Raw genomic sequence first — 15,041 nt, 5'->3', positions numbered from 1 at the left:
GTGTGTGTGTGTGTTTGGAGGGTAAAAGAATAATTCACAAATGGTCTTGTAAAGTTTATACTTTAATGCTAATTTTTTGCTATCTTAATTTTATAAATAATTAATTTAATTTTTCTAATCCTAATTAATGATTAATTTTTTAATCCTATAATAATTTCATATACAATTCTAATTCTATAAAAAATTTATATATTAAACTATATATATATATATATATATATATATATATATATATATATATATTTATTTATTTATGGTAGAGTTTAAATAATTTAATACAAAATTTTTATAAAATTTGAAAACAAAAAATCATAAAAAATATATATAATACTTTCAATTTTGTTTTACTAACATATTATTATAATATTTTATCAGTATGATTACTTACTATTTAATATTATATTATATACTAATTTATTAAATAATTTATATAATAATAATTTACAAAATAATAACAACTATAGAATAGATAGACCCATTTTTATTGACATGTCATCAAAATGTAACGAAAGATTTTATTATTATTGTGTAAGTCTATTGTTTCTCTCTATCGTTTTCTCTCTTATACCTAGACCTGTTCATGGGCCGGGCTTGACTTGATTTTGGACAAGCCCGAGCCCGCCTAGACTTGAGAATTTTTTTATATTTTTGAGTCCAAATCCGAGCCCGAAATCTTTTGAAAAACCCGCCCTGGCCCGACCAATTATTAAATCTGTTCCAAATTGTAGTTTTATTTAGATTTAGGGTTTTGTTTTGATAATATATTATTAATAACAATAAAATTATAAATAGAAATAATAGATAGTTAAATGGTATTGACATTTAATTATAAGTTAAAGGTCATAAGTTCGAGTGTTAGGTATGACATTTTTTGTCTTTTTACTAACTAAACTAGATATCGGGCCGGACTGGACTTGTACTCAAAAATTGTTGTCCAAGCCCGGCCAGAAGAGTGCGGGCCTAGGCGGGCCGAGCAGGTACCCAGGCCCATGAACAGGTCTACTTATACCCAAACTTAAAGTTTCTAAAGAGGTAGCTTATGGTGGCTTTATTTAGCCACCAAAAGCTAACCCCCTCCAATTATTTTTCATATTCGTTAGACTGTAAATTTAATGATATGTATTTTTTTACTGAATTTTCAGTGTTTATTTTTATCTTTTTAATTATTGTTGGTATGTTTTTATGATTTGGTGTAAGGTTTCATTATGGTGGCTATTGCTTACCCAATTACTATCAGCTAGGGTATATATTACCCTCATCCAATAATTTTTAGACTTTTTTTTTTACCACCTCTTTCATGTTAGTTTTAAGTCTTTTTTAGGTATTTCTAACAACTTTGGCATTGTTTTCTAAAATAATCTTATGGATACATATTGTTGGACTAATACCCTTGATATTAGAAATTTTTCATCCAATAGCTTTCTTAAGTCTTCTTAATTCTCTAATGGTTTTCTCTTTCTCTGAAGAAAAAAGATCAAAAGCTACAATTACTAGGTATATATTTCCTTCTCCCAAAAAGACATATATAAAGTGTGTTAAGCAACTTTTTAAGCTCAAGTTTAGACGGTTCATTAATATTTTCTAATTCTTTTACAGTGGGAGAATTTAAAAGTTCAATAGTTCTTTCATCATCAAGTGACACTAGAATAGCTTCATCTAACTTATTATGAAAGTTTAAGACTTCTTCGTCTAAGTTTTCTCCAATTTTTCTAAATGTTAATGCAAATTCTAATTTATCATCCTTATTCTGTAAATATGTTTCATAAACAAAAGAATCCATACAATCAAACATATGAACATTCATCAATTGAAGTGCTAGGAGATAGAGTTAGAGAATCAAACACTTTCAATTTAACAGTCTTTCTCAAGACCGTCATATTCAGCTTCCCATTGTACATGCCAATAACTGTTTTGGTAGTTCCATGAAAGGTCTACCAAAGAGTATTATTTGCTCCTTATCCCTTGCTGGTATATTTTTCATGTCAAGAACCACAAAGTCAGTAGGGATTATTGTGGGAAAATCTGTATTTTTGTGAAGTAGAATATTGAGTAAAAAAACCATGTAAATTAGGAGAGATTAGTGGAAAGAAATTCTATATAACTGTGTATTAGCTGTAGTGGTGCTAATTTGGTGTAAAATCTTATTCCTAGGATTAAGGATATAATTGTGTATAGTTTCCAAATATAGGCTGAAACCTGTTGTATATATTCCTTTTGATCAATGAAATAATTATTCCCCTCATTCATCATTTTCAAGTTGGTATCAGAGCCTCTTCGCCTGATTTGTTCTGTTTCATTTTTTCCTCTTACTTTACCCTGTCCCTTCATCATGTCTGATACATCAGACTCTACCATTAATCCTCAAACTACTGCCTGTTCATCCAAAAACAGAAACGAATCCTTGAAAACTGGGGTTGATTCTCACTCAATTCAGATTACTACCATTCGGCTGAATGGAGATAATTTTCTCCGATGGTCACAAGCAGTCCGGATGTATATTAGAGGTCGTGGCAAGATGGGCTATTTAACTGGTGAAACAAAGGCTCTAGTAAGCACAGATCCTGCTTACGCAGCATGGGACGTAGAAAACTCCATGGTAATGACATGGCTTGTAAACTCAATGGAGGAAGATATCAGTTCTAACTATATGTGCTATTCAACGGCACAAGAGTTATAGGAAAATATCAATCAGATGTACTCTGATTTGGGAAATCAGTCCCGAATTTTTGAGTTGACTCTTCAAATTGGAGATCTACGTCAAGGGGAAGACACTGTCACAAAATATTTCAATTCGCTTAAGCGAATATGGCAGGATTTGGACCCCTTCAACAGCTATGAGTGGAAATCAGCAGAGGATTTTCAGCATCATAAGAAAACTGTTGAAGACAACCGAATCTTTAAATTTCTGGCAGGGCTAAACATTGAATTTGATGAAGTTAGAGGAAGAATTATTGGGAGACAGCCTATTCCTTCAATTGGTGAGGTGTTCTCAGAGGTTAGAAGGGAGGAAAGTAGAAGAAATGTGATGCTAGGAAAGAAGGGTCCTGGAGTTGCTGTTGAAGGATCAGCTTTAGAGGTTGCCTCGTCTTTCAAAACATTAACTTATCAGCGTAGAACATGAGAAAAATCCAGTGAAAAACCACAGGTCTGATGTGACTATTGTAATAAGCCTCGTCACACTCGAGAAACATGTTGGAAACTACATGGAAAAACTCCAAATTGGAAAAACAAAGGAGGCGAGAAAGTCTGGACGAGGAGTTCCTACTGCTAATGAAGCTGATGCTGGCCCTTTCACCAAAGAACAAATGGAGAATCTTCTTATGCTGTTGAAATCCAGGTCTACCTCATCTGACTTTCCTAATGCTTCTATGGCTCATCCAGGTATTGGATCTAAGGCTCTATTCAATTCTTTTTTGTCTAATTCCTCAACCTTTTCTGCTCCATGGATCATAGATTCTGGAGTCTCAGACCATATAGAAAATTCATTTAAACTCTTCCAATCATATACACCATGTTCTGGAAATAAAAAGATCAAGGTTGCAGATGGAGGTTTCTCTCCTGTTGCTGGAAAAGGTTCAATACAGATCTCAAAAAATATCAACCTGAAATTTGTTCTTCATGTTCCAAAAATTAGCCTACAATCTTTTATCAGTTAGTAAACTAACAAAAAATTCTAATTGTTTGGTTATTTTCGATGAATCTCATTGTGTTTTTTAGGACAAGAATTCGAGGATGACGACTGGCAGGGGTAGAATGATCAATGGCCTTTACTGCCTTGAGGATAATTCACCTAGTGCTAATATTGCTCAAGAGTCTAGTCGTAATATTTCCATATCTGCTTATGAACAAATAATGGTTTGGCATTACAGATTGGGCCATCCTAGTTTTATTTATCTAAAACATTTGTTTCCTTTGCTTTTTAAGAATGTGACTCCCCTGAAACTAAATTGTGAAAGTTGTTTGCTTGCTAAAAGTCAACGAAAATCTTATGTCCCTAGGCCTTATTTACCATCAACACCATTTTATTTGCTTCACAGTGATGTTTGGGGACCCTAAAATTGGGCTCCACTCTTCCTTCTTTTTATAGACCATCTTCAGTTATTTCCACATCAACTAGTCCATCTTCTTTTAATGTACTTATATAAGAAGAATATTTCTCAATTAAGTTTTCAATATTATTATCAAGTAATTCACAATCTCTAAGAACAGTGATTACTTTAGCTTGCTCAGGTTGACTTAGAAATTTTCTTTTCTTGTTTTTTGTACAGGTTTAGCAATTTGCCCAATTTAAATTTTCAATTTCTTCATTGAAGCTTCTACAGAATCAATTTTCTTTTTATTCCTCTTCGTTCTATCATGGGTAGCTGTCATAAAAGATTGGAGTATTTCCTCCAAACTTGATTCTCTTTGAGGGGCTTGTCCTTGATTAGGATATTGAGGGTTTTGATTCCTTAGGTATTGAGGCTCTTGATTTTGATACCAGGGTTGGTTTAGTTTTTCAATATTTGTGGTAGGTTTTGATCATTGTTTCTCCAAAAAAAGTTTGGATGATTTCTCCAACTTGGATGGGAAGTGTTGGAGTATGGATTATTCCTAGGTTGCCTAGGCTGATAAGATTTTATCAAATTAACCTGTTCATAATCATTTTCTGCATAAGTCTTATAAGATGAGCAAAAATTAGCACCATGACTATAAACTCCACATATACTACCTACCTCATTACTTCGTACATTCTTAGTTGAAGTAAGTATCTTAACTTATTTAGTTAATTCAACTATTTGCATAGTCATCTCATTATTAGACACAACTTCATTCACTTCTACTCTTTTTGTTCTTGCACTCTTTTGTTGTGAATTGGCTTCTAACATATCAAAGATATCATAAACCTCACTAGTAGTTTTTTCTAATATAGCACCCCCAGCTGCATTATCAACCATACATTGATATTATTGTGTTAAACCATTATAGAATGATTAGTTGGTCACAGGAAGTGGGTATCTGTAGTGTGGGTATTGCAGTAAAAGTGATTTGAAGCGATCTCATGCTTCATGATAGGATTCAGTATCCTTTTGATAAAAGTCGAAAACTTCAGTTCTTAATTCTTTGGTCTTTTGATGTGAGTAAAATTTATGCATAAATTTTTTATAAACTTCATTCCAAGTTCTCAAAGAATTAGGAGGCAAGGTCATTAACCAAGCATTTACTTTCTCTTTAATGAGTAAGGAAAACATTTCATCCTTAGTTGCTCTTCATTTAGTCTAGATAATAGGAATGTATAAACTATAGCATAAAATTCTCTAATAAATATTAATGCATCTTCACTAGACATACCATAGAATGAAGGAAGCATATTAAAAAATGAATGTTCTTAAGTTCATAATTCTTTGATGCATCACTTAGAACTATGCATGAATTAGTGTTACCAATTAGGGGACGAGCATTATCCTTCATAGCTATTTATCTTTGAACTGCAAATTTTCTTTGGTCATTAGCCATTATTTCAACCTCTTCTTCAAATCCTAGTTATAGCTTTTCTTCAAATTCTTCTCCTCTTGGAGATACAAACTCACTCTCTACTTATTGGTCTTCTTTTGCCTTTTTAACAGTTGATCTCAAGTTGTACGGATTTTGAGTTGATGAATCACCTGATCTTATTTTTCTGCTAGGCATACAAAACCAAAGGAAAAATTTCAGATTTAAAAACTTAAAAATAAAACTTGAAGACAAAACAAAAACACATAGACATGCAACACACAAACACAAAAAATAAAACTTGACAATTAATCAATATAATATTGATACAGCTTTCCGGCAACGACGCCAAAAACTTGATATCTCAAACTTAGTACTCACAAATGTACGAACCGAATGTTAGTACAAGAAAGTTCACCACGAGGTTGATCTCACAAGAAACTACAAACCATATACTATAAAGACCCATTATCATACAAAAATACTAAAAATAAATCTAAAACACTCTAAGCTAATGTTTGAGAATAGTTTTAAAGTTTATAAAAGAAATTAAATAAACATAAAGTAAATATACAAATGGAATAATTAATATAAACTATATAATAAAATAGCATTTAGTCTAACTTATACTTAGCAGTCCTCTTATTTTTTCTTAAGCCCAAATTTAATGAATGAGATGGTGATGTGTCTTTTCCTTAAGTCACTCAAGCTAATAATGCAACTTAGGCTTCTTATATCAACATAGACTAAAGTAAAGATGGTATTTCTAATACTTTTAACTTAAAAATTTTCATAACAAATATTACTATTAAATTGATATGATGGTCAATCAATAATAATAAATGAAACTAATACATGTATGAAGGTAAAGAAATAATTTATTATGAGGTCAATCAATAATAATAAATGAAACTAATACATGTATGAAGATAAAGAAATAATTTATTAAACTCATAATAAATAAGGTTCATACATAAGTAAAAAGTCAAACTAAACACTTATGGAATTTAGCCTGACATACTTAATCCAATAGTGATTGATGGAAAGACATCAGAAATATAAAACAGAAAATTAAATCTCTCTCAAAATTCAGAAGTTCTTCAAGGGATGAAGAAGATTGATCCTCACTTTCCACATCCTGAAAAACTTTTTTGATCCTTGAAAGAATAATGCAAAAACTAACTAAATATTGAAGAAAATGAATTATAGAGAATTTGCAAAGAGAAGAATAATCAATGCCTCTTGTTTAATTGATCTCTACTTCTTATAGAGATTCATTTTTCAGAGTCATTCTCTAAGCATAACACTGCTATAATTGCCCTCTTAATTATCCTAAATAAAATAAACAACTTAAGAGATAATTTTTCTTAATTACATCATAACTAATTAATTTTTTCTTCGTATGCTTTGATGAATTCGGCTAGGTCTGCAATTTTGGTAGTCTACATGTCTTTATTCCGAGTCTTTTATACCCGCAGTCCAATTAAAGCCTATTTACATGTTTTTTGCTCATATACTCCCTCTTCACTAAAATGCTTTAATTATATATACCTAATATGAACCTAACAATATAATATAAATATTGATAATAAGTAGAATATTATACTATTCATATCCTATCCACACCTAATGTGATTCCACAACTAATGTGATTTCCTCTTTTTAGTATAAATCATTATCTAGTCAATTCTAATATATTATATAGTTTAAATAAAGTAGGATTAGAGTGGATAACCATATTAGGGTACAAATTGACATCCTATTAAAAGAGAATTTAATTGAATTTATTTAGCAATATAGAAAAAGAAACTTTTTAGAAATATCCTAATATCAATCAAAAATATTATTTTTTAATTTTTTTTAAAAACACAATGTAGTTATTTTTTGATTTTTTTAATTATTTTTTAGCTTTTTTTATTTTATTTGATTTTTTTTAAAAAAATAATAAGAAAAATTAAAAAACAATTAATATCGTATTTAAAAAATTAAGAAATTGTATTTTTGATATTTTTATACGGTAAAATGAAAAGAAAAGTTTGCATTGTATTTTTTAAAAAAAAATGAATATTTTTGTTATTTTTCTTGAAAAAAGAAAAACAAGACAATTGGGCTACATTAACCTATATTGGGCCAAAAACATTTTCGATCTTAAGGGCCCAGCTATCAAACTACATATGCATTACTATCAGCACGAAAGATTCGAAACTAGGGTTACGCATTACTTCTCTATATAAAGGGTCGTCTTCCTCCCTTTCTCTACTCATCTGACGCAGGTTTTATTTGAAGGTATAGATAGAAGTTCTTGAGTCGCTGGAGTCGCAATGTCTGATTTTCTTGTACCCTAAAGTTAGGGTTGCTTTTTTCTTTTTTTGTTTTGGGTGATTGAAGATAATTGCAAAATTTATCTCTCCCAATGAGGAAGAAATCCCTTAAAAGATAGGAAGTGCCGTATGACACTTTAACCAGCAGCGGTTGCGCTTAGTAGCCTGCTCTGTGCGGGCTTACAGTGTGCCGTTGTGTGGATGATTTGAAACGGGTCTCTGAGGGTTATATCTTCTTTTCTTAATTGATTAGATTAATGCAACTTGTTGATCGGTCCAATGCCACGTCGCCGGTAGCCATGAGGCGTTGACCGGCGATGCTATGATTGGACCTAAATCAATTTCTTGTTTCGCTGCCTGATAGGAATCTGTGGATCTGATTTCTTTTGATTCATGGAGCCGATTTCGGCGATTACATTCTTTCTTTCCACCAACGTACTTTTTTTTTATATTGATTATTAAAAACAATACTCCCTTTTCTTTTATTTAGAAAAAAGAGGAATTTGTGAAGAATGAGGCCAATGATGATTTCTTTTTAGTTGGAATTACCGGCTGAATTTCATTTGATGTCAATTTTAGACTGGCTTTCTGAGGCTTCATATCATGCAAGTAATTCAATTTCTCAATTTCAGGTTCAACTTGGCTGTCTTTTCTTTTTACGAACGGATGATAGTAACGCAATAATCAGCGTTTTAATATGCCTTTTTAACATTTTACGGCGACTTTATTTTAAATAAAGTAAATCATAGTTTATTAAAGCAAAATCTTAAAAAAATTTAATTTTATCTTATTATGTCTTTTTAATTTTATTTTATTTAATTAAACTGTAATATTATTATTTTTTTAATTAAAAATTCAATAGTTTTGAATAAAAGATCAAATAAAATGCAAAGTTTAATAGATCAAATAAAAATTTTAGAAAACATGTATAAAGAATTTTAATTTAAATAAAAATAAATGTACAAACGTTTTTAGGATAAAATAAAAATTTAGGAGCTTGATAAATATAATTGAAAAGTTGGAAGGGTTTAATTAAAAAGTTTAAGGGTTTATTGATGGGTTTTGCCTTTATTAAATAATAAAGTAACAGAAAAATTTGAAAAAAATAATGTTGAATGAACTTAATTTTAGTTGATGATCAAACGAATCAATTGTTTTCATGGGTATTAGTTGGATTAACAAGGGCTGTCTGTACGTTTGGTGCCTGTTCTTGAAACTTGCCCTTTCCCAGGATAATTGACTGAAAACTAGTTTGTTCTCATTAGTGGGATGTTAATTAATGCAATGGCCAAGAAATATGCCCATTTTAAGGCAAGATTATAGAAAAATATTGAATGGGTCTTTGCTAATCCCCTTTCAATTGATGTTAAATATTTGGTTACAGGTGAAAGAAAAATAATTGGCCATTTTCCACTCTTATTGCGCTTCCAATCATGCCCTGAATATGTTGTCCTGGACTCTGCGGTCCACAAAAAAATGGATTGATAATTAAAAGAACATAGATCAGCATTCTGCTAAATGATTCTGGCTATACAGCTCGAGAAAAATGTCAATTAGAATTGGAATGAGATTGCAAAATGTATTAGCTCTAATTTGGGTCAATTATGTTGGTGGAAAAAATTTGTTCAGGTTGAATGGCAATGTGTAGAACTCCTCATTTCTGTTATCTCCTCTAAATGTTCTGAACTTCACCCACCATGGCATTCCCCGGTCTTTCTTCGACTTCTCCACCTCTATTGTATTGTCCAGAAACACGGCCACGATCAAACCCACTGTTGCCGGAGATGAGAATATTGTATTCAGGAAAGCGTTGAACTGCAAAAGAGATGGATAGATAAATAGCTCAGAAACAATTCAGAACAAACAGTTCAGACCTTTTGACTTTCCCCAAGTGCTGGCCAACAGGCAATACTTCAAGATTTTGTTGTTTGACAGTAAGCTTTTCAACCTTGGTACTCAATTTTGAGATAGTACTTACCCATCCTGCATTGGTATGAACGAGACCATGCCGTGGGGGATTCCAATATTCATTGAAAAACTGCGGAACGGAAATCCCAAGGAAGAGTGAAAGCCCAGTAATAATGAGGTTCCTCATTGAATTCATGTTTGTGAATTGAAGAAATGATAGTCCCACGGAAGCTGAAACAGGAAAGAAATTGTCATACACAGATATGAAGCATAGAGAACACAGAATCAACAAATAAATATAAGGACGTACCAACTAGTCCAAAGAGAACACAGTATAATGCAGCAAATATTGGAAAAGGTATGGACGCAAACACAGCTCCAAATTTACCTGTTTAAAACATATATAATAGTTATGAGTCAATCCTAATCAAGAAACAGTGAAACATCACAGGTAGAATTTGCAACCATGCAACCTGAACGAGAGAAACACAATGCTAATAATTTCCTTTATTCCAGCCACTAGAACTGAAAACTGATTCTTAAAATAAATTGGCTTGCCATTTGTGTTTCTGTACAATGAATGCTCATGGCAGCTATATTGAAAGAACTTTGTGGCTCAGGTCATGCTGCGAAATTTCCATGGTATAGAAGTACAAGAATACCAACCTAGGATAGAGAAGAATATCATAAAGCCAGCGGAAATCTGAACAACTCTGCGACTTCCAACTCGGGTTAATCCAAGGAGGCCTACATTTTCCCTGAAATACATGAACCAGGATCTTTATAAAAAGTTTATGGATGTTAGGCCTAGGGTTTTGTTCATGTTGGATCACCCCAGGTGTACGATGTACCATCTGGGCCATACCCAAGTTGGTAAAACCAAAATTATATTGAAAATGCTACACAGGATATAAGAAGATGAGACAGATGGCTCATTCAAGCGTGCCCCTTACACAGAAACAGTGGAACCGGTGCCTGTTCCAAAAAGACCATCAAGCAATACACCAATGCCCTGCCAAAACAAGCAACAGTATTATAACATTTAGGTTGTGGGGAAAGGGGTAAAATTCTACAGCTCAGAATGTTTAATTGTATGTTATAGTTCTCAGTCAATTCTTCATTGAAGTTGGACACAATAAAAAAAATATATCTACAAGTAGTGACAATTGTGTTAAACCAGCTTTACCTGCCAACCAATGCCTCTGCTCAGTACATATGCAGGAGGTGGAGTAGCAATAGCCAGTCGAGATGCTGCTTTATATGCACCAGTGGACTGTAGCATCAACATTCTAAAATTACACAGGTATACTCTCAAAGATGGTGTTATTCATACTATTACATTTTCAAAAGAGCTGACACCTTTGAAGATCTGAAACAACATAACAAAGCAACCAAAAAAGGTTGCTTACATGAATCCATTTAAGGGATGCAAATGCAGAAGTAAACAGCGAACAAGATGACAACCCAGTGGCACTTACCTCAACCATAGACACAAGAACTGCGGACATCATAGCAAACGAATGGCCTGCTGAAAAAGTAGGTGGGCCCCACTGCAGAGGATATGGGAACTTAAACCTGAAATAACATAATACTTGTAACTCTAGAAGCCATAATATTGTTCACACTTCAAGAAATGGGAGTTGATTCTTTGATATACCATGGGGCAGTAGATATAAGATTTGCTCTGTCTGTACGACAACTATGTTGGGTTCTAATTGGCTTGTCCCTGTAAGCCCCACTGGCAGTTAAAATAAGAGCATAGATCCAGATGATTGTGATGGATATCAACACTGGAAATCGTTCATAAATCGGAAGTTCTCTAAACAGTCTCACATGCTTTAGATACTGCAATGCCAAGATCCAACCTTGTGAAATAATCCTATAGCAATAATTTCCAATTACAAACGATCACTTACTTGTGACAATCCAATAACCAACAAGAGCATGGGTAATCCGATTTCCACACAATTGCCCAACTGAAATGGTAAAATGAACTGTTAGTTACATTGATTAAGAATATGGCAGTATAAATTATATATCAATTATTGTGATTACAGGAAATTAGATATAACAGCACTTTTCATCTGATATCCAAGTTCGATAGGTAATGCTGTACAAAAACTAAGACAAATATATCTCATTCAAGAGTAAGAGTTTCTAGCAAATTTCAATCAGAATGTTGCACTTCTCAATTTGACTTAAGAGTTGAAAGATAAAGCATAGGCAAAAAATCATATCTAAGTACTAAGCCGTTGAGACTATGCTGACATTTAAATTTTGGAATACATGACTAACGAGGACGACACAATAGCTGCAAGATAAAAGAAAGACAGAAGCTGTAGCCATGTAGATGTCAAATTAAAACCGTATATGGCACATCAGAGGCAATACATACTTCTGGAAATCCTCGTTGAAACAGTCCCAACCCAACCAATCCAACGACAGGTGCCATGCCAAGAGGACTAAAAAACCTAAAAGTAGATTAAAAACAAAATGATGAGCAAGAGAAACATTGAACTGGTTAATCATTTAATCTTCCAACACAAGAAATATACCTTGAAAAGAGACCCCAAACTTGGCTGTAGCCCAGGATGATTTGTATGCTTGAGGCTACAATTAAAGCTCCCTGGATAGCCCGCATTGTATGAATAAATCTCTGCAAACCAATCACATGGGAAGATCTCTTTCAATACCCTATCAAATAAAAGAGTTACTGAGCACAACTTCTGAAAAGCAAATAAACTACTTTGAGATTTCATGGGATTTGAACTGAACATTAAGGTAATAGTTCAAGACTAAAAAGAACCTAAAAGCACTGACTAGTAATACATTGGAGATTTGGGCAGTTACACAATTAGACATGGTTAGCTTGAGCTGCATTTTCCTCATAAATGACAATTTTTTTTTAAGTTGCCTTTCAAATTATCCCTTTAAGGAGAAAGATAATCAAGAAAAAAGAAATTCCTTAGATCAATGGATATGACCATCTAATTTTAATGACTAAAGGGCCAAGGTTGTTTTTCTCCTGTTTTCTTTTTTAAGTAAAAGATCAAATGAAATGGTCATGGTTGTAAATTTTCACTCAAGTACTGCATTGACTATTCAAATGCATGGTAGAAGTTCTAACTAACCATTTTTCCATGGGATCTCCAATATTGTGCAAACGAAGGGAAGGAAGAAGAGAGGCAAACTTACTTCATGACGATCAGTAATTTGTTGCAATGAGGAGTCGCTGATAATATAAGCTATGGGAATGACATAAGCAAAGGACCCTCCCACTACCGCTGGCAACCTGGTTCCAAACAGTGCTTGAAGAAGTGTGTTAAGACCAGATACAAAAAGAAGAGTCTGTATCACCCGTGCTTTATCCCCCTGGTTGCATGAACAGTAATATTGTCAAATATAGAACTTCAAATAAAAATGAAAATACAAAAGGCCCTTATTGCATAGTGCAAGTGAAACATAAATTCTGAAGGCCAAACCCCAATTAGATGCAATTATTGTGCAATGTGCACATTCAAGATAATTCAAGTTCACGTTATAAGCTTGGCAGTGGCATAACTGGGAAAAGAAGAGCAAGCGGGTTTAATTCATAGGCTCCAGTTACAGTCATGGCAGAACACTCAGCATTTCAAGAAAAATCCAAAAATGCAATGACACTAAACTCCAAGAGTGAATATATAAAGACAAATGCAAGCTCAAAACAAACCAGAACAGGGGTAGCATACTTACATCAGTGCCACCCATTGCAGGAACCAGTAAAGAAGGGATCATTACACTTGTACCCAGCATCAATATGTAATTTTGAAATGCTAATAAGATAGTTTCAGCTGCAACACGACACGAAAGAAAAAAGATATAATCATAATAGAGGAGAGAGACACCTCGACATACAAACATCGGCAAGTCTGCTAATAAAAAGCAAATGGAGAATTTATTACTTGAAATTAAAAATATTCATGTTCATCCCTACATTCTATTATAAACTTCCTTTGTTTTCTTTTTTTTCCCTCCCTATCAAGAGCATGTCCAGTAATTCCCCAGTAGCCAAACAGAAAATAAAAATTTTAAAATTCGAAAAGTCGAGAAAATAGAAAAGAAAACTAAATGCCTATATCTTCGTTAGCTCGTCCGCAAAGTCTGCATGAACGACCGACTTCAAATTTTAAAAAATAATAATAAAAGAATAACACACACAACACACCAACCCAAAGAACTTATTCTTGAAATACATATTGACACACGTCTTTCCATTTTCTTTTCTTTTTCATATATTTGTTTCTTCTCTAAATGCCATAGTACATGAACTCATTTTTCTTTTAGAAGTGAAACCAGATAATCTCAGTGCACTCCTAGCAAACGAAAAGGAAATAAACGATGATCAAGAATAATGAAAATGAGCAGGTTGAAACAGCAGTAGTCACTGAGTTAAGCATAAGAAGAAAAGAAAATGAGAGCACGAACCCCAAGGAGGGTTAGAGTCTATGCAGTACTCAAGGTCTTGAAGTTGTTCCATTGGAGGGTGGCTTATCTCTGCCATTACTAATCCTCTCTTCTCTTTTTGTTTCAAAAGAAAAAAAATTGGTTGCACAAACACAAACAGAAGAAGAAGCAGAAACAGAAACAAAGAAAGTAACAGAGAAGAAGAAGAACAAAGAAAGGAAGAAAGGAGGAAGAGGGAACTTGGAACAAAGTAAAAAGTAGTGCAACAGATAATAAAGTAACCAAAAGTAAACAAAAAACAAAATAAATTTAAATATAAAGATATAAATATTATGAGAAACAGAACAATTTGCAAATCCCTCTCTCTTTCTCTCTCTCTATCTTCTGTTCTGTCTTCTATAAGCCTTCCTATTATTCTTATTTATTGATTTTCAGCATTTCCAAATTCACCCCTCTTATCTCACTTATCTACCAAATACCCAGCCGGTCCCATATTTCTCAAAATGGTCAAATCAACGGCGCTATTACACTCTCCCCCTGACATAACGATGAGCCCATTTTCTTTATAGAAAAAGAAAAAAAAAAAAACAATGAGCCCATCTCTGAATTTGGAGTTTAAAAATTGTATTTCAAAAATATATAAATTAATGTTTCTTCAGTTGGAAATGTTTAAAATATAAAATTTACATAATCAATTAAGAACATAAATCTGAAAAAACTCAATAACTATTACAAAAAAATTATATATTATTTTATTAATAATAGCGAGTCATCCTAGTTATTTACTATAAAAGATTTATAATACTGTTTGTTAAAAAGTGTAATTTATATAATAATTTTTTTAATTTATTTAAATTTAATGGATTTTATATAATTTATTCTTTATTTTATTTTATT

At 32.6% G+C, this 15,041-nt stretch overlaps 1 protein-coding gene and 3 non-coding genes across 4 annotated transcripts; 3 read left to right on the top strand and 1 right to left on the bottom strand.

Moving 5' to 3' along the window:
* Positions 1-7,880: 7,880 nt before the first annotated feature.
* On the top strand, positions 7,881-7,948 carry LOC112535769. Its single transcript, XR_003079849.1, has one exon. It is a non-coding gene; the product is annotated as a small nucleolar RNA U49 (small nucleolar RNA).
* A 118-nt stretch (positions 7,949-8,066) lies between these two features.
* On the top strand, positions 8,067-8,213 carry LOC112535768. Its single transcript, XR_003079848.1, has one exon. It is a non-coding gene; the product is annotated as a small nucleolar RNA snoR2/U65 (small nucleolar RNA).
* Positions 8,214-8,308: 95 nt separating this feature from the next.
* Positions 8,309-8,393, top strand: LOC112535767. The gene has a single exon (XR_003079847.1). It is a non-coding gene; the product is annotated as a small nucleolar RNA snoR77Y (small nucleolar RNA).
* A 791-nt stretch (positions 8,394-9,184) lies between these two features.
* Positions 9,185-14,538, bottom strand: LOC8282555 (nucleobase-ascorbate transporter 1). Its single transcript, XM_048377430.1, has 14 exons — positions 14,166-14,538; positions 13,434-13,531; positions 12,897-13,073; positions 12,257-12,357; positions 12,097-12,172; positions 11,618-11,677; positions 11,359-11,546; positions 11,180-11,276; positions 10,888-10,974; positions 10,655-10,713; positions 10,368-10,459; positions 10,012-10,089; positions 9,772-9,932; positions 9,185-9,608 (listed from the first exon to the last, which is right to left on the bottom strand). Exons 1-14 carry the CDS (start codon positions 14,239-14,241, stop codon positions 9,396-9,398), a joined length of 1,563 nt encoding a protein of 520 aa, XP_048233387.1. The 5' UTR covers positions 14,242-14,538; the 3' UTR covers positions 9,185-9,395.
* Between the last annotated feature and the right edge of the window lie 503 nt (positions 14,539-15,041).

Source organism: Ricinus communis, chromosome 7, assembly GCF_019578655.1.
Source record: "Ricinus communis isolate WT05 ecotype wild-type chromosome 7, ASM1957865v1, whole genome shotgun sequence".
Taxonomy (NCBI): Eukaryota; Viridiplantae; Streptophyta; class Magnoliopsida; order Malpighiales; family Euphorbiaceae; genus Ricinus; species Ricinus communis.
The sequence above is the reverse complement of the archived record's forward strand: the minus strand, read 5'-3'. Positions and strand labels throughout refer to the sequence as shown.